Below are 19,591 nucleotides of genomic sequence, written 5' to 3' on the forward strand. Positions count from 1 at the left end.
CAAATGGAACAAAGAACCTGTTTGGCGCCTCACTCGCCTCCCCAGACAAATCTTGGATTTGCTTTCCCTGTTTAAGAGAATTATGTTTATCAGCAAGATAATCTATGGCAAATTTTTCAAACCCAGTATCTTCTCTGACCAACGTTGTACAGCCTTCCTTTTGACACACCTGTGTCCTGTCAGGGCAAGGCAGAGCATGGCTGAAGCTTAAGAACCCAAGTGCAGACACCCATATCATCCATGATGCCATGTGTGGCTTCGAAAGGCATGTGGCAGCAGAAATACCCGACTGTTATCCCCTGGTAGGCATATAGCATCTGGGCTGAGTGCAAATGAGTATGTGCTCAGGGTAGGGTCTCTATTGCCATGTTTGTCTAGAATGAAGAGTAGCTTATCTCATTCTAGGCGTTTTCTGCACCAGCAGATTTTACTTCACTAATAATCCCTTCTTGCCAAGAACTCTGGTGATAGAAAAGATCTAAACCCCTGTGTGTACTCTGGAGATATTCTATATCCTTAATGCCTCTTCTTTCTCTCCGCATCAAGCTTTACCTTTAGCAAGTATATGTCTCACTGCTCTTTCTCTCTATCCCTGACCTTCCATCTCTCTCTCTCATTGGCCCTAAAGCTCAGCCTCCCTGTTGCCGACCCTGAGTCCTCTCACCTGTCTGGTCATCCTGTGTCAACAAAAGCATTCAGCTCTAGTCCCCCTTCCACTCAACACAGCGAAGCCAGACTCTGGAGCATAAAGCTCAGGTTTGGAACATTCTTGTAGCCCCCGAGCAATGAGTGGAGTCACGTTCTTCTAGTCCATGGGGCTGAGGTGAAATAGGGATGCAAGCCCATGTTAAGGCCGTTTTGTTAGATATTTCCTCTTTTGCAAACTTCACAGTGGGATTGCTCAAATGTTAGGAAAAACTTGATTCAAGGCATTTATCACTAAGGTTTGAAGAATACTTACACAAGATGCCTCACTGTTCTGTTTTGGAATAATTTATCCTAAGTAAGTTTAGAATTCACTGTTTCTTAACTTACTAGATACAGATATAAAGACATAAGTATGTGTGTGTGTATACACACACACATATATAGTAGATAAATCTATATCTACCTATCTTGTTTACTTACTGTTTAGAAATCTTTGCTGTGTTTAGTCACTACATTGTATCCAAGTGTTTGTGACCCTGTGGACTGTAGCCCACCGGGCTCCTCTGTCCATGGGACTTCCCAGGCAAGAATACTGGAGTGGGTTGTTTTCTATTTTTCTTCACCACTTCCCCTTTATTGCCCTCTTTCCCGTATTTCTTTCAGCAGATAGAACCTCTAAAGTATACTCTTTGCATTTGGAAAATTTTATTCTGTCAATTTATAAAAAGTCTGCTTTTGTATGACCCCAGGAAAAATGATAAAGTAGGTGCTCATCTTCCATGGTTCCCACACTGCCCTTTCCATCTCTTCTATCATCCAAGATAGAACTTGCAATTTAATCTATGCTAAGAAAATGATCCCATTCCAGCCATTTGCCCTGAAGGGTGAATCGAGTGAACAGGTTATAGATCTTGTGAAGTGGCTACATTTTTGGACGGCATCTTCACCATGGATAAAAGGTTTGTGCCCTGGGGAAGGAACTCCACACCCCGGGGGTGGATGACAGCTCACAGCTGCGCTCACCCTGAGAGACGGCCACTTGGTTGAGCTTGATATGGTACATCACGGAGCGGACCTTCCAGTGCTGCAGCACGGGGTATCCGGACACCTCACTGAAGTTCACCATCCCTAGGGACAGAGGAGATGAGGGCTCAGTGCGGGCAGTTGATTCCTAAGTCCCAAGTCTTCTGGTTAGGGTGTGTAATCGTGAGAAAATGAGAAAGTGTGTTTGGATGCAGAAACTCTCTGGAGTCATAGTAACAACAGCTATAAACCTTTACTCGGTGGCAGGCATTTGGCTGAGCACTTTGTATATAGTCACATGATCCTTGTGAGCTGGGTGCTCTTGTTTGTATCTTATAAATGAGGAAATGGAAGCGTAGAGAGGGTGTTTGCATAAGGGACCTACACAGAGCCAGACAGAGTTCCAGGTGTGTCTGAGACCAGGCCTGGGTTCTCAACCTTTCTCCTCTGCTGCTGCTGCTCCTAAGTCACTTCAGTTGTGTCCGACTCTGTGTGACCCCATAGACAGCAGCCCACCAGGCTCCCCTGTCCCTGGGATTCTCCAGGCAAGAATACTGGAGTGGGTTGCCATTTCCTTCTCCAAGGCATGAAAGTAAAAAGTGAAAGTGAAGTCGCTCAGCCGTGTCTGACTCTTAGGAACCCCATGGACTGCAGCCTACCAGGCTCCTCCGTCCATGGGATTTTCCAGGCAAGAGTACTGGAGTGGGGTGCCATTGCCTTCTCCATTCTCCTCTAATACTCCCTTAATAAACTTATATGAAACTCTAGGCTTACTGGAACACACAGGTTTTTACTCTCTTTAATAGCTGTAGTAATTGACTCAGCTCACGTTCCTGATAACATTGATTTTTGTGTCCTATTTAACTGATTTGTGTTCAGTATTAAGGTTTTAATTACTCTAAAGCTGATAATGCTGTTTTGTCTTTACCAGGAGCGACTGTATTAGCATAAGTAAGCTAGTAAGGGGCAGGAATGGGCCCTATACCAAGGGTTCCCAACCTCTAGGATCTAATACCTGATGATCTGAGGTGGAGCTGATATAATAACAATAGCATATGATGATTATTTTTATCATTTCATAATCATAATTTGTTTGATAATATTATTATAATTACTATCAAACTGATATAATTAAAGTTAATAATAGTAATAACTTTATTGTGAAATAAAGCACACAATAAATGTAATGCATTTGAATCATCCTGAAAACAACCCTTCACCCACCTCCCCTCCCAGCTCTGTAAAAAAATTGTCTTCCATGAAATCATGAAAATGGTGCCAAAAAGGCTGGGGACCACTGCCTTCTACTGAATGTCATCAATGTGCCAGACATGCCATAGACACTTTATGTGTGGTCCCTCTTTTATAAATGGGAAAACTGAGGCTCTGAGAAGCCAAGTTACTTACCCAAGGTTATTCTCAATTAATACACCCTGTATAGCCTCTTATTGATGCTATAATGAGCTGTTCTTGCTTGAACACCTTGGAGAAAGAGTGGCATTCTACTGGAATTCTAGTCATTACTATAAATGTAAAATGCTACAGAAACAAAATAATTAGGCCATAGGAAACAAAGAAATCACCTTGCTAACTTTAGAAAGTCAATTTTAGCTTCATTTCTCTGCCTAATGTATACATATGTGTGTGTGTATATATATATATGTACTTATGCAGATATAATGATCACAGGTATGATAAACTTAGATAGTGAGTGTGTCTGCATAAATATAATGGCAATAACACACACACAGTGAATTATCTTGCCATTTTGACCCATGCTTCCTTTGAGCTAAATCAACTAATTTAGTACCTAAACTGGATGAAGAGTGGGCGGGATTAATTAGCTGCTTGTCAACTCCAATCAAATTAGCTAAGTAATTGCCAAATTTCCATTTCTGTGTGAATCATATGGGAATAATTATAGATAAGAAAAACGGGAAAAAAGGTCAGGAGAGGTGCTTACTGAATCAATTGCTTAAATTTGATCTCAGGTAATCAAAGATAAGTTACTTGAAACTCAGAAAAGGTTTTCAGTATGCTTCCTTTCAGATGCTCTTCTTTTAGGGCATTAAGCTTTGTGATGCCAGTTTTACTTCTGCATACTCTGGCTTTTAGCCTTTATGTTAATCGGAGAAGAATATAAAGGAAATTCTAACTTTATAAGTATAAGACTGCAGTCACAGGCCTCCAAGGTATGTTTTCTTAGAGTTATAATGTGCATGTTTTGTAAAATTGTTCTATGAAGCACACATTCTCTAGTGATGCTAGCTCATCAGCTTGCTGCTATTTCAGAAACTCTATTAATAAAAAGATAGCAAGCCTGATAAATAAAGATTGTTTTCAATATATCAGAAAACATTCCCTTTAAGGGAATTGTTTCCTAGCAGGAAAACAAAAGGGCAGGGAATCAGGAGGTGGGACCTGGCCAGGGGATCTAGTGGTTCCCAGCGTTGCATCTGTAAAGTGAGCAGCTGAGTTGAGATGACCCCTGGCCTCCTTTTCAATTCTGTAATTCCAATCAGTGTGATTTGGGGCTCAGCAACTCATTTCTTTCAGTTTTTGTATCTGAAAAATAGGGGATAATAGAATTCATCCAGGCTACTTTATAGGTAGGTTATCAGGACAAATAAAGTTACAGGTACAAAAGCCCACGGAGAAAATATGAAGCATCATGCAGATCATTACCCCTAACTGGGTGAACCTGACATTTGTTAACTGATTTTTTGTTATAAATTCCCAGGCCTTGGTTCAGGTCGACAGAGGGAGGAAAGCAGAAAGTAAGCTTGGATGTTGGGGGTGAGCAGGGGTGACAGTGTCTCACACTCAGCCACGTTGAGCCAAACATCTGAACTCCATTACTTCACTGCTAAACAGCAATCTACCAAGTGCATTTACCCTACACCACACTCAGGGAAACAGTTACGTAACTGTGAAGGCTCGGGAAATGATGTTCTGTGCTCACTTACAGATAATACTTCCATTAGTTAAAAAGAAAGGGATATTTTAAAGTATGTATTTTCTTGCTGAGTCATAGGGTTCTTTCTCAGTGTGCCCTTGCAATGCAGTGAGTTTTAGTTTTTTCTTTTATTATTGTTTGGGATACTTTTGTGAATGGCTTTTTTTCCAAACAAAATATCTATTTTCTCAAGAAAGGAGATTATTTTTCTGTTCATATGCTTGAAAAAAGAATGACTTAATAGAACTGTGTGAAAGAAAGGAGGAAAGGAAGAAAAGAAGGAAGGAAAGGAAGAAAAGAGAAGGAAAGCAAGCGGGCAGGCAAGGAAGATAAGGAGGAAAGAAAACAGAAAGAAGGAAGGAGACAAGGAAGGGAGGGAGGAAGAAAGAAAATAAGGAATTTAGTCTACTCCTGTTATTTTATTGAAATGTCAAGGGGATGTTTAATCCCCAAAGCGCTGAAGATAAGAGTCTGCTTCCTTTGGATGAACTTGAAGAAATTCCAAAACAGCCCAGAGCTCTGAATCTTCACATAGGATTTCTTGATTATGGCACGCAATATGCCCATGGATGTGGCCTCCTCTGCCTCCTTGGTCTGCCTCTACACTCTCTTCTTTTCTCAACTGAGAGACTGAAAATCAAATGGACAATAGCCAGGCCACATGAAAACTAGAACTCTGACAATCTACAGCAACCAGCCCAAGAAGCGAGCCTACCATCTCTAAGTCAGACTTGTAGGAAGTCAGACCACTATCTATTGGAAGTTCAGCAAGCCAAACAGTAACTCCTGTAACAATCAAGCCAAAATCAGCAGGACTTGATTAAGACTTGATTAATAACTGACAGCTTCCCTAAGTTTTGTTCTTGCTTGCAAGTTAGGCTCCACCAGAGAGAGTCACATACATCTCCTAAACATTTACCTAAGAATACCTCCCTCCTGGTTAGTTGGGTCACCTACCTGCCAACAGCCTACATGCCAATCAATGCCTATCTGAAGCCCTCCTTTTTTTCCACTTTACAGCTTTCCTATTTCTCTGTCTCTTGGTCTCTGCAAAAAAGCAGGTGATGGTGGCTGACCCCCTCGCTGTGTGTAAGTAGCCTTCACTTGTTCCCATTTTGTTGGTCTTCATTTATTTCCACACGCTTATAACACCCAAAAGGCTAGTCAAGCTTTGAGTTCTTAACTGTTTTGATAAGGAGGAAAGAAGTCTGCAAGATAAAACACATACATCAGTAACTTTCCAGTATATATATATATATATTTTTGGCTGCACTGGGTCTTTGTCGCTGTGTGCAGGTTTTCTCTAGTTGTGGAGAGCTTCTCTAGTTGTGGCACGTGAGTCAGTCTAGACTAGGTCCCCATTGTGGTCCAAGAATCCCTGAGGGAGCCTGAGATCCGTACATGGAATATTCAAGGTCCTGCCTTTTCCAACTACAGAAAGCATGGGTTTTCTTCATATACTTTGACCCAAACAACATATTAAAATAAATTGAATGCAGAGGTGAGAATTCAGCTGTCTTCTATAAAGTCAGCCCACCAGGGCTTCCCTGGTGGTTCAGACGGTAAAGCGCCTGCCTGCAATGCGGGAGACTCGGGTTTGATCCCAGGTTGGGAAGATCTTCTTCATTGTGGTGTGTGGGCTTCTCATCGCAGTGGCGTTTGTTGTGGAACACAAGCTCTAGGGTGCGTGGGCTCAGTAGCTGGGGCACACAGGCTTAGTTGCCCGGTGTCTTGTGGGATCTTAATTCCTGGGCCAGGGATCATACCTGTGTCCTCTGCACTGGTAAGCAGACTCTTACCACTGGATCACCAAAGGAAATCCCTCCAGTACTTTCTTTAAGCCTATAATTCTGTTATGTGTAAGAGGATTCTCTAGTTAAATAGATTAGGGAATTTCTGGACTAAGTAAAAGGTGTTTCTTTAGGGCAGGACTTCTTGGAATCTCTTCCATGCTCAGGTGTTACAAATTGCTGAGAGGTTGATGCTATAGTCTTTCCAGAGGAATTTGAAGATAACCTACTTATGAGTGGAGCACTGTTTTTTCATAAAAAAATGAAATAAAATGCTTGAAAATGCTGATATTGAAGAATTTGAAGATCATTTTTTGCTCTGAAATCTTGTGAGCTTAAAGTTTTATGGGGATTTAGACCTATAATAGTGCATAGTGAGGCACGCTATGACATTCTCTGTATGACTCTCAGGAAAGATATAATTAAAATGCTACCAGAACTAGAAAATAAATATGGAAGAAATGTGGTCAATAGTCTCTTTAACTGATTCTTTTTTTTTTTTTCCAAATATTTATTTATTTGGCTGGTCTTAGTTGTGGCACATAGGGAATCGTTTTACTTTTAGTTGTGTGTGTGTGTGCTCAGTCTCTCAGTTGTGTCTGACTCTTTGCAGCCGCATGTACTGAAGGAGAAAACAGACAGAGCCTGACTCCATCTTAGGCCAGGCTGCGAACATTAGGCTACACGCATGGTCACCCTCCCAGTGGATTCTGAACTTTGTGCCCGGTGTCTATAGAAATGGCATACCAATGGAAAACCAGACTCCCCAGATAAAAGAGCCTCAGGACTTGGACTTGGACTCCCCGTTGCCTAAAAGAATATGCTAATTATCTCTGTAACAGAACAAAGTGGTAAATTCCATTATGTTTATCGGGCTATGACCACAGGCCTATTGATAAATACCCACTGTTTATCTAGTCTTGTGACACATGAATCATGGGTTAACTTTGATCATATCTCTCTTTTACCTTGTCCAGGCTAGTTTCAAGGAATTTGGGGAGATGGGTTTGAACAAGTACACTTAGGGTATATAAAGTTTTCACAAAAACTGGTCTGGGTCCTTGGCCAAGAGGAGACTCTGCCTTGGGCCCGCCGGTGTAATAAGCTGCACTCCACTATCTGCATTGTCCTTCTCAATGAGTTTGTTTACCGGAATGTGTGGCTACAACAGTACTGCAGCCCGCCAGCCAGGCTTCTCTTCCTATGGACTTTTCCAGGCAAGAATCCTGGAGTGGGTTGCCATTTCCTACTTCAGAGGATCTTCCCCACCCAGGGTACAAACCTGTGTCTCTTGCATTGGCAACTGCAGCACGCAATTAGTTGCAGGATGTGGGATCTAGTTTCCTCACTAGGGGTAAAGCCTGGGTCCCCTGCACTGGGAGCATGGGATCTTAGCCACTGGATCACCAGGGAAGTCCCCCTTTTAACTGATTCTTCTAGTTATTCCAGGCTTTGAAAAAACAAGACTGATTCCTTCTTACGTCAAAGGAAATACCTACTCTTAGTCTAACTGGTATCACTTTTTAATCAAAATAGGTTAAAAAATAAAAGGCTGGGAATAAAATCAGCAGGTCACAAAAAATTCTCTCTATACTTTTAGGAATGCCATTGCCTCAAACCCTGAAAAAGGAAGTGTCCCACCAGGACATCCTTCTCCTTTGGCCTCAGATATGCCAAACCAGGAGGGGTCCAAGGACATGGGGAAGAAAGATATTTCCCTTGCGGATGAGAACCAAGTTTGGATCTTTTTCTTATTTCCAAAGATGGAGATTCAGACACATGTTTTCCTGATGTTTCTCAGACCTGTTCTCCCCCCAGCCCCAAAGTTCAGGTCGCATCCAGGACTGCGTCCTCCAGCCTGGCATCTGAAGCCCAGCTCCTCACTTTCGTGTAAGTTCTAACCTGTGAGCAAGTTGTCCTGGTGACTCACTAAACAGAAGCCAGGTGGTTTAGCGGTGGTGTGGAGCCTGTCCCGCTTCTGTGTGCCATCTCACACCTCCTTTACAAGGCATTTTACACACGCTCAGGAAGTGTTTCTCAGCAAATGACATGGAAACAAGAAAACCAGATTGCCAAACACTAGCAATGTAGGCTGCAGTAATACACCCAGAGGTGCACTTTAATTTTTTCAGAGGTGTGTGTGTGTGTGTGTGTGTGTGTGCAGGCACATGTGCATGTGTGCAATATTTTAGAAGGCAGGTTATTTATATTTATTTCCAGTACAGAAAATATCTAATTGTTTTCTCTCTTGTTCTTTTTCCTTCTGCTATAAGGGAGACACAATTTGGGAGCTTGAGTGTCCATATTTTCTTTCTCCTTTGGTATATTTATTTATTTATTTATCTCCTTTGGTATATTTGTTTATTTACTAAACATTCATCTCACTATGCATCAGGAACTGCTCTAAAAACCTTACAAATATTTGTTCTTTACACTAATCCTATCAGAAAGGCAATGTTATAACACCCCTTTTTTACAGGTAAAAAAAACTGAGGCACAGAGAAGGTAAGTAACTTGTCCCAGATTGTACAGCCAGTGAAGAGCTGAGAACTGCTGTCAGGCTCCAGAGGCTGAGCTAGTAATCACTGCGCTATGCTACCTCAGATGGACCTGCTTTTAATCCCATTCCAGTCTAAAGGAATGTTTCAGACATGATATCTGAAAAAGGCTCACATTCAGTTCAAGCCATTCTTCAGAAAAGGGGGTAATAAAAGGGATAAAGGTCTAGAATAAGGAAGACATAGAATGGAGAAGGAAGAGGAGCATGGAGAAATGACCAAAGCTGACAGCAGACGAGCTCGTGTCCAGTCTTCTAGTAAGTGACGCCGAGTTCCCAGATGGCTGCGTCGTATGGGTCTCTGGAAACCTCTGAAGTGTCTTCTTTGGTCCAGGAAGCACTCACTGGGGTCTTCAGTGGCACAGAATGGAGAAGCATCCCCAGGTATGCCCACCTCTCCCAAGCACCTCATAACTTCATCCATAATGAGCCCAGGAGAGGAGTGCCACTGGGCTCAAAACAACATTGAGGAACAGGTGCCATGATCTCCATCTTACAACGGGGGCCATAATACCCCAAGAGACTGTGCTGTCTACTGTCACACAGCTGGAATGTAGCAGAGCTAGGACTCATCTGACAGTCAGACTCAGGGTCGTTTGACAACAAAGCTCTATCACTTTCTATTCCCTCACACTGCTCTCTAGGCGCTTGTCAGGGAAACACAGCCATCCACATGACAGACATTCAGCCTGGAAGCCATCCACCTTCTTTCTACCTCTACTCTTGACCCGGTCACTTCCTCTAATCCATTGAGAACTCTTCACTCTTACATATCTATTATCTCATTTGTTTTCAAAGCATCCCAATAAAGCTAGCAGGGAAAGGTATTATTATGGCCATTTTGCAGATAATTATGTAATAATATTGGCTGTTTTACTGACAAATAATCCTGCTGATGTTGTTTTAGGACTGAGCTTTTAGCATGTATCAAGGAAATCACAGGCTTTGAAACCAAGATAAGCAAGGTCAAGACTCTTGAGCTCCTAAGGTCACAGGGAGCTGCTTGCTTCTGCCAGTTAAGTAAGGTGCATGGTACACTCACCAGTCAGGAAGTCGGGGTCTGGGGTGGGCTCCGAGATTTCCTCCAGGCACTGATTCTCCAGGGGGACAGTGGCCACCACAAGACCGTCTGGCAGTTGCTGGTCTAAACCTCGAGCAAAGTTGTTTTGCCTGAAAACAGAGGCAGACTTTCATCTCTGAGTATTCAGGTGAGCCCCAGTCGTCAGTGGGGGAGCTGTATCTCATCCCACGGTGGACCAAATATTCCCCTCGTGGTGAACCCCACTCAGTGTACATGTCTCAAGTAAGATTCGAGTGCGAGAAGTAAGGTGAGGGCTGGGGGAGATGAGAAACAAACCTGCTGAAAAGGTCTACTTACAAGACAGAGAATATTCTTCCCTCCCTTCCAGTTCTTACTCCCTGAGCCCCTCTCCACAGAGCAAATGCAGCCACCACAATATTTCCCATGAGACCTCACTGCTTGCCATTGGCAAACGAGGTCCCAGGATAAGAGGAGAAATTTTATAAAGTCTACTGTCTGTAACAGAAAATGCGGCTGACTCTAAGAACTAGCTCGAAAATTGACTATAGGTTTTTTTCTTGTAAGAACCCAGACCCAGCTTGCTATCAATTGCTGGTCCATATTATAACACTTTCATCATCATCTTTACCTGAAATGCATGGGTTCTGAGGAAGATGTACTCAAATAACCTAAGCTAGATGAAGGACAGGGCTCAAATGGAGAATTTCCTAGAAACAGTCTAAGTCAGTGGTTTGAGACATTTTGTTCTCCGGATCCTTTTTACTCTTAAAAAATAACTGAATACTCCAAGTAGGTTTTTTTTGTATATCTATCAACACTTACCATTTATCAATTTCATATTATAAAATGAAAGAAAAATTTTAAAATCCTATTGATCCATTTTAAATGATAGTAATAAACCCATTTAATATTAACTTGTTTTGAATAATGATGACAAGTGGCAATACTTTACATTTTTTGCAAATTTTTTAAATGTCTGACTTTATAGAAAACAGCTGAATTCTCACCTCTGCATTCAATTTATTGCGATATATTGTTTGGGTCAAAGTATATGAAGAAAACCCACACTCTCTGTAGTTGGAAAAGGCAGGACCTTGAATATTCCCTGTAAGGATCTCAGGGTCCCTCGGGGATTCTTGGACCAAAATGGGGACTTATTCTAGATTGACTCACATGCCAAGACTCAGAGTGATGACAGAACCTGGGCACTTTGTGGTGGCTTCCATGGAAAATCTTACAGTCCCTGCCTGGACAAGGTAAAAATTTACTTAACACTTTACTGTTCATGGTTCTTGGGTTCTGGAAGAAGGAGTATAAACCTAGAAAAGACCAGGGGGCAGAATTAACCTATCCTTTTAGGGTTGCATTTACGTGGATCCAAGATACAAGACTTTATGCTGGCTTTATGGCCCATCAGGGACAAGATTCATCAACAGCCCTGAATAACCAGCTCTATGGATGTGGGGTTCACCTGAATGTTCCTTTCAGCACCTGTCCAGCCGCCACTTCCTTGGAATGGTTATTGTAACCAAAGAACATCTCCCCAAAGAGGGTCTGGTTCATGGGAAGCTCTCTGCTTTCCCCACAGTCACCTCCCTCTGGGCATGTCTCCGTGATGAGTTGGCAAGAGCGTCCGTCCACACCAAGCTTGTAATCCTCGATGCATCTAGCATAGTGGAAAACTCAAGATAAGAAGTTACTCCATCAATAAGCCATGCAGCCAACTCCTAGGTTGGGGGAAAAAAGATGCCTTCAGAAGAGTGTTGGATAGCCAAAGATTATGAGTATCCTGAATTGATTTTGTCCCCTTTATAACTCAGTTTCTTAGGTCTATAAATGGAGTCTCCTTGCATTATGTGATCATACAGAACCTCTCACCTTTCCTTCGCAGATAAGTGCTTTCCAGAGCTCTGCAGTTCTCTCTCCTCTATATGTATGATTTCCCAGATACGGTAAGAAACACTGGAGATAAGCTTATAAATGAATTAACATATTTATTACTCACTCCTTGGAAACCTTTTTTTTTTTTTAATTGGAGTATAGTTGTTTTACCATGTGAGTAGACACATTTAAATCCAAGATGTTCTAGAGCCTTTCTCCAGAACAATCTATATGGTCAGACCCTGCATTTGTTTGGAGGGTAATTAGGCAGCAAAAAGAATGACACTTAACAAATTAATAACCTTCTAATCTGGTCCTGTGACAAGTCAACTAAGAAATTAAAAAGATTGATCATCTTGCAGCTGTGTTCTGTTTGAACGTGTCCAAACGCAAGATCAACCTGTATTAACTCCCCTTCATTCAGAGTAGCCTTCCTGAACGAAATAGTTACTAGGACATGCTGTGTGGACACCTCCTGGGCGTCCTCCCCATTAAGCATGTGCAGTTACTTTAATGGAAGAGCAATACTAATGTTGGTAAACATGGGTCAATGACCCATAAGTCATTAATGGGGCTCTACTTGTAGTTCTAGTGAGAAGAACATAATTTGTTCCTTCAAGTAAGAAATATTTTGATAAAGCTGTCATTTTAAAAGCATATTGATTTAATTTGGGTCTCTCCTTAGAAGCATTCCAAATTTAGAATTTATAGATATTCATGACATTAAAACACATCATTTATTGCTATCTACAGTAAATGTTGCAGTAAGATAAAGACCTCTGTTCTAAAGAGAGGAACAAATAATCACAGTTTTAAGTGCTGAGAAGCAATTTTATCACGGCAATACTGCTGCCCTTTACTGAATGACCTTGAATCAGTTGACTGACCTCTCAAGAGCTCCAGTTTCCACATCTGTAAAAGTGGGATAAACAGTAGCTGCTTTGTTGGGTTACTGAGAAGTTTGCATAAGATAAAGAAGGTGCCTAGCTTCTAATAGGTGCTCATTAAATGTTGCTATCCTCATTAGCAGAGGTACAAATGGAGCCTATGTTAAGGCAACGTTGTTGCAGCCTCTATTTACCATTTATATATCGCGTGAACAGGTGTAAGCAGAGCGCTTTAATTACAAGCGCATGTGATTTGGTCTTCCTAAAGAACCTCAAATCAAGGACTTCTTCTGGCAGGCTATATATATAGTGGCTTGGAGAGTGCTAAATATACATGTGTACCAAATCCTGATGAAATAGGAAAGAAAAGTCCAGTTAGGGACCTACTGCATGGTCTAAGCAACAGACTTGACTTGAGACCCACAAAGGAATGAAGGTTCCCTCTCAGTCCACCCTGAGCATCTCGACAACTTGCCCTCCCCCTGCCCCAGCTCCACCATTCTTTGTGCTCATGGCTGCACATTGCTGTTCAGCTGGCCAGTCATGTCTGATTCCGTGCAGCCCCATGGACTGCAGCCTGCCAGGCTTCCCTGTCCTTCACTATCTCCCCGAGCTGGCTCCAACTCATGTCCATTGAGTCAGTGATGCCATCCAACCATCCCATCCTCTGTTGCCCTGGCTGTGTGTCCCACTGTAAACTCCTCTGAGAGGGAGGAGAACAGACCTCACATCCTGCTCTGTCTCCTACACGTGACACTTAACTCGTTTGTCTGCACAGAGTGGGTGTTCAGACACGTTTGTTAAATAAATGAGTGTGATGCAACTTTGGCTACATTTACTTCATTAATTGAAGTGGGTCAATCATAATGATACCATTATAGAGGCATTAAAATAGAGATCAAGCTTCCATTTATGGAATGGGATTTTACAAAAAAAAAAAAAAAAACTAAACAGGAATATTGCTCAATTGCAAAGAAAGAAAATAAAATGAAATACAATAAAATAACATTACTAGTCCGCTGAATAATGTTCTCATGATTATTATTCAAGGCAGGCACTGGCTTTTAGCAACAATCCAGCATAGCTTTATTCCTATAAACACTGATTTGCATTGCAAGCCTATTGAATTGTGAGATCCTTGAGGACAAGAACTACATGTCCTTCATCTTTGCAGCCCTGTGGCCAACAGGGTATATGGCATAAAATCAGTGCTCTCCCTGACAGGCAGGAGAGGAGAGACAGGGAACGAGGTGGGGGAGGTGAGCTGGAGGAAGAGGAGGAGGAAACCACGGCTGCAGAAGAACAGGCCAAATCTTTACTTACTTTATAAATACACCATGAAAATATTTTTAAATATAATTCCAGTCAGTGGTATAAATTTAAATTTTGAGGGAACTGCAGAATTTTTGAAAAACCAGAGAGGGCCTGAATTCTAGTGCTCATCTTCCCACTTAGCAACTCCCCAGTCTTGAGGGTCTCAACCTCACAGGTGCATTACTTATTTTTATCAACTGTAAAATGGTGTGGCATCGCCTGCCCTCATGGGGCGAGCCTTAGAACAAATGACGGGACCAAGCCGCTCCATGGGAAATGGCTCTTTACACTGAAGATCGTCTACGTCTGAGGGAGTATGGCTGCACCAAATGCTGGGACTTCAGCGGCAGAATTTAACCATGCCTGCACTCCCGCCTCGTCCCTTCTTTGATACGTGATTAGCTTTACATAATCTTCCCCAGGCTTTTGGACCACAGCATCCTATTGTCACAAAGCAATTAACACAGCACCACAAAACACAGTTTGGAAATTCTAGTGTAAGCTGGCAATGACTTAGGGGTTTTTCCCTCATTGTCTGTCAGTACTGACATGAGACTCCCTGAGGGTCCTCCCAACTCTGACTCTAAAAATGCTCCTCTTCCAGTCCTGAAGGCAGTTTCCTCAGACCTAAGGGCTGGCCTAGGTCGACCAGTTCTCTGTGATCTACTTTTCTGAAAGTCCCACATCCCCACCAGTAGGTTGGCCTTGAGGGCAGCTCAACTCACCCACAGAACATGAGGATGTTGTACACGGCAGGGTCATCCGGGAAGGGCGCCATCTGCTGCAGACACAGCTGCTCACAGCCCCCGTTGAAGCCATCAGAGCAGTCCACCCCAATGTGGCGGTCGTAGCAGCCGGAGCTGTCCTTCATGGGGCTGAGTCCGGAGGGACACTGGCACAATCAGAAAGCATCCACACAGGTGGGTGAGCCAGGGGCCGGGGTTCTCTGGGAACCAGAGTGTAGCCACTGATGCCTATTTTTAGCACTCAGACTTGAAGCCGTCAACACTGGTAAGTCGTGCACGAATTTCCCACTAAGCTGGACTCCCTGTAAAAGCAAGGGACCTCTCGCTGCTTCTCCCTGGGCACAGATCACACACATCTGCATTAAAGCTGATCCCTCCAAGCAGGCTGGAAGGGAGCACGGTGGCAAGACAGCGCCGAGGTGCCCCGGCCTCCCAGCTGGGCCTTAGGCTGGCAGGAGAGTGGAAGCTGGATGGGCCGGAACTAAAATGCATTTGCAGGGATTCCTTTGGGCAAGGGGCAGGGAGTGCTGCTGTTTGGACTTTGGATTGATAGGACTTTATTTTTTATGTTTCAAAGCACTTTGTCAATGTTGGTGATGGATGGCGGTGTTGGAGAAAGTGGACTGAGTCAGGGCTGCGAGCTGGAAGAAGGAAGTGGACCTTCTCCATGACCTTGAAGGGAGGTTTGATGGCTCTTCTTGTGATGGTCCTGCCTCGAGGATGCCCTGGGGAAGATGCACAGTCAAGGGCGTGACCTCAAGGACCCACAGGGGCCACACTTGGGTTTGGGCTTTATCCCAGTTCCCTGGACACTCAGGGTAAAACATTTAGCTTTTTCTACACTGCCATGTCCTCCATAAATGTCTCAAGAATGACAGCAAAGGAGGTGATCCAGGAAGAGATAACTGGTCAGGTCTCAGGGAGGACAGGGAGGCTTGGGGAGCAGTAGGAAGGCTCACAAGGCACCCATGGTAAGCCAGGCAGTGGCCAACATTCCTACATCTTACTTATATAAGCCTCACAGCATCTCATAAGGTAAGCAGGCTGATCATCCTCAATTTACATGTGAAGACACTGGGGCACAGAAAGCTTAACCTTCCTAATGTCACACGGCTGATCACAAGAGGACCATCCTAAAACCCTGGCTGGCTGGCTGTGGAGTCCATGACTTGGTTGCTCCGTCATCACCTCACAGCCACATCAGGCTCTCATGCAACAGTCACCGTAAACTGAACACTTACTAGTAGCTCTTGCTTTGTTATGTGCTAAGTCACTTGAGTTGTGTCTGACTCTTTGCGACTGTAGCCTGCCAGGCTCCTCTGTCCATGGGATTCTCCAGGCAAGAATACTGGAGCGGGTTGCCATGCCCTCCTCAGGGGATCTTTCTGACCCAGGGATAGAGCCTGTGTCTCTTATGTTACCTGCACTGGCAGGTGGATTCTTTACCACTAGCACCGCCTGGGAAGCCCATATTATTCTCATTTAACAGACTTGGAAACTATTAGCATTGCCAATTAATGCATAAACTTCTCACCTCACTGGACTCCATCTAAAAGCCAAAGGATATTTTTTTTTTCCAACCTGCTTCCTCTGTCTATGCAATAGAGGCTGTATGTCTGCATTACAATGGATTCTTTCCAACAGGATGGAAGGAGACAGATAACTTGCCCAGGGTCCAGCAGTCTGTATGGGGCAGAGCTGGGCAGGTCTGTCTAGATCTGACCTACTATCAGCTAGCTAACACACTCCTTCAAAACTGGAACCAAACCAAAAAATGCCTTTAAAAACTCAGTGGAACCCTGTTAAACACTGCCCCTCCTGCCCTGCTGCCTGGCTAGCTACTGCTCCTGATTGCCAAGCATCCTGACCTAGTAGCCTGGAGCTGTCACAGGTGTGGCCCTGAAAATCCACCTCCCTGCCCTCCATGCTTCCCAACTGAAGATCACAGCAGGATCACACTGTTTGCTGACGCTAATTTTGCAATTTCCCAAACAAATGCCCCCCCCCCCCCCCCCCCCCCCGCCACCAGGGGCCTGCCAGGCTTCCAGCCTGGTCCATCCCCTCTCTCCCCACGAAGCCAGCTGGAGTGCTGGAAGGTGACAGCATTTAAAGATGCTTCCAAGGGCTTCCTCGTGCCATGCAAACCCAGATGTTTCAGATGCTGGTAAACAAGCAAACGAGGCAGCTGAGGATTGCACCCCACATTCTGTTAGCCCCCCAACTCATCCATTTTCTTTGCCACCCAGCTGTTAGGCCAGATGTGGCACCAGAAGGGAGCTGGCTTCACCGCTGTGAGGCTGCCCAGGCATGGATGCGGGTACTGAAACATAGACATTTGATTGGAATTAAATGGGCTGCACTGGTTGCCACGAGTTCTTTTTTTTTCCTTCTATGAAGCTTGAGAAAAGCCATCAGAGAGACAAAGCCAGTACTCTTGTTATTCCCACCTCATGTGGTTTCAACCCTTGTACCAGCTAGCTGTCTCAGTCATCAGCCAGGACTCCCCATCTTCTCAACCACCCGCTTTGTTTCAGAATGCCCCATCAGGTGTAATGTTTGACAAAGATGTCACCAAAGAAACCCGAGCAGGCTTTGTTCCAAAATGCCCCAAACCTAGCACATGGGCATCTTGCCAGGCCCTGGTGTCAGATAACCATCGCTGTGCCAAATTGGACCACCTGATGTTTACACTTTCTCAGGAGATTTGGAAAGAAGACAGAGTTAGTTGCTTTGTCCAAGCTGGATATTCTTTTCTCCTAAGCAAAGCTAAAAATAATAATAACAGCTATTGGGAATTAAGCAATTCTATGTGCAGAACAATCTACATAAATTATCTTCAGTCCTAACTACACAATTAGACTTTTCCCCCCTCATTTCATAAAAGAACAAACTTAGACTGAAGGATTAAGTGGTAACTTGTTTCAAGTCACAGAGGTGAACAATGGCAGAATCAGAATTTGGATCTAGTTCTATCTGACCCCAAAGTTCAGTTGTGTCTCTTCAACTCGGCAAGGCTGCTTCTCAAGTGTGAAAAAAACCTGGATCTTGGGATCACTAAAAAATAAGTCAACGTGTCAACAAAATAAAGAAATCCTGCAGATGTGTTGTTTATCTGATTGTCTTAAGCAACTCCTCCAGTACATTCTGAAATCAATTAAGGATTTGTAGATTCAGTCTGATATTCTCTCTCTCTCCTCTTCTCTTCACACACACACACACACAAACACACACTGTATTATGGGTACATATATTTATAGGACAAAACACTGCAAACCATTCAAAGCAATGACCATGAAGGCAAGACAAGATCCTCAATCACTAAAAAAGATGCAATTATCTTTACTGCACTGTAACTTACTTGGGTTGCAGTTCAAAGTAAAAGATTTTTGAAAGATTTCCAGAAAAATAAAAAGCTGAAACCAAAAATAGTTTCCTTCTTAACCCTTGTTGAACTAGAACTTCCATCCCCAAGGAGTCTAATCAATCAAGTTTCCCATGGTATAAATCTGCTTCTGTTTTAGCCTGAATATTTTTTGTGCTATTGTCATCACATTTTGAGATTCTCAAAATCTGCATGTATATTGTAATTAGCCTCCAATTAAAATAAATAAATTTTTTAAAAAATGAAAAAAAAAATCTGTATGTAAATACAATGCAACTATAGGCTCTTATGCCTGGAGAATCTCAGGGACGGGGGAGCCTGGTGGGCTGCCGTCTATGGGGTCGCACAGAGTCAGACACGACTGAAGTGACTTAGCAGCAGTAGCATAGGCTCTAAATCATGGCCTTTTCCTAGAAGTCCTTAAAGCCAGAGACAAGTTGTCAGGAGAGAAATCCTGCCTCCAGGAGGAGTTTGTATTTTCCCTCTTCAAGGACTGGCTGCTCTCTTCTCCTGGCTTGTGGACAATCCCTCCACTTCTTCCTTAAAAGAGAACTGCCTGGAGACTTCCTTGGTAGTCCGGTGGTTGAGAATCCATGCTTCCAATGAAGGGGATGCAGGTTCGATCCCTGGTCAGGGAATTAAGATCCCATATGCAGTGCACCACAGAAAGACCCTGTGCTGCAGCTAGAGAAGCCTGCGCACCACAAAGAAGACCCCCGTAGTCAAAATAAAAGCAAAAACTTTTTTTAATTTAGAAAAAAAGAGAACTTTTTGATCAGGATTGAGCTCCAAGGTCAGATCTTAATCCGTCTTTGTGCATAGGTTACATTTAGCAGTTCAAGTAAGAAAACTCCATTTATTATGGCAACTACCCTCCCCCATCAAGAGGGTCTAATAAATGAGCTCATATTTCAGTGACCCCTAAAATACACAAGGTTAATCATCTTTCACGAGATGCTCATGGCTTCTTGACTTATTACTGGTCTAAAGCACGATGTGCTAATGAGATTAAAATGATTTTCCCCATTCAACTCCTTTTCTTCTCTGTCTTTTCCCTCTGTTTCTACCAATGCTTTTTGGTTGATTAATTACCTGGGAGTCTAGTCAAATCTCACTCAGCCTAAGACACACACACCTCAGTTCCAGACTATGAGATGAAGGCCCTGTTGGCAGATGAATATGACGGATGGACACAGGGTGTCTTCAGGGTCCCTGAGAGAAGAGGAACCACTTTTCTGCAGCTGAGCCTGCCTTGCTTTACCTGGATGATTCATAAGATACACAACTATAATTCCTACCCAAAATAGGCTTTTTTTTTTTTTTTTTTACAACACAGCAGTCTTATTCCTCTCATAATGATTTCCC

General features: G+C 43.3%; 1 protein-coding gene across 2 annotated transcripts in view; it reads right to left on the reverse strand.

The window, feature by feature from the left end:
* ASTN1 (astrotactin 1) overlaps window positions 1–19,591 on the reverse strand; it is a 352,052-nt gene that overhangs the window by 87,389 nt on the left and 245,072 nt on the right. For both annotated transcript variants that reach the window (XM_027565413.1, XM_027565414.1), the window contains exons 12-15: window positions 14,824–14,990; window positions 11,488–11,682; window positions 10,017–10,144; window positions 1,672–1,776 (exon numbers count right to left, since the gene is read on the reverse strand). In XM_027565413.1, the coding sequence (XP_027421214.1) occupies window positions 1,672–1,776; window positions 10,017–10,144; window positions 11,488–11,682; window positions 14,824–14,990 (595 nt within the window). The remainder of the gene's footprint in view (window positions 1–1,671; window positions 1,777–10,016; window positions 10,145–11,487; window positions 11,683–14,823; window positions 14,991–19,591) is intronic.

Source organism: Bos indicus x Bos taurus, chromosome 16 (genome assembly GCF_003369695.1).
Source record: "Bos indicus x Bos taurus breed Angus x Brahman F1 hybrid chromosome 16, Bos_hybrid_MaternalHap_v2.0, whole genome shotgun sequence".
Classification (NCBI taxonomy): domain Eukaryota; kingdom Metazoa; phylum Chordata; class Mammalia; order Artiodactyla; family Bovidae; genus Bos; species Bos indicus x Bos taurus.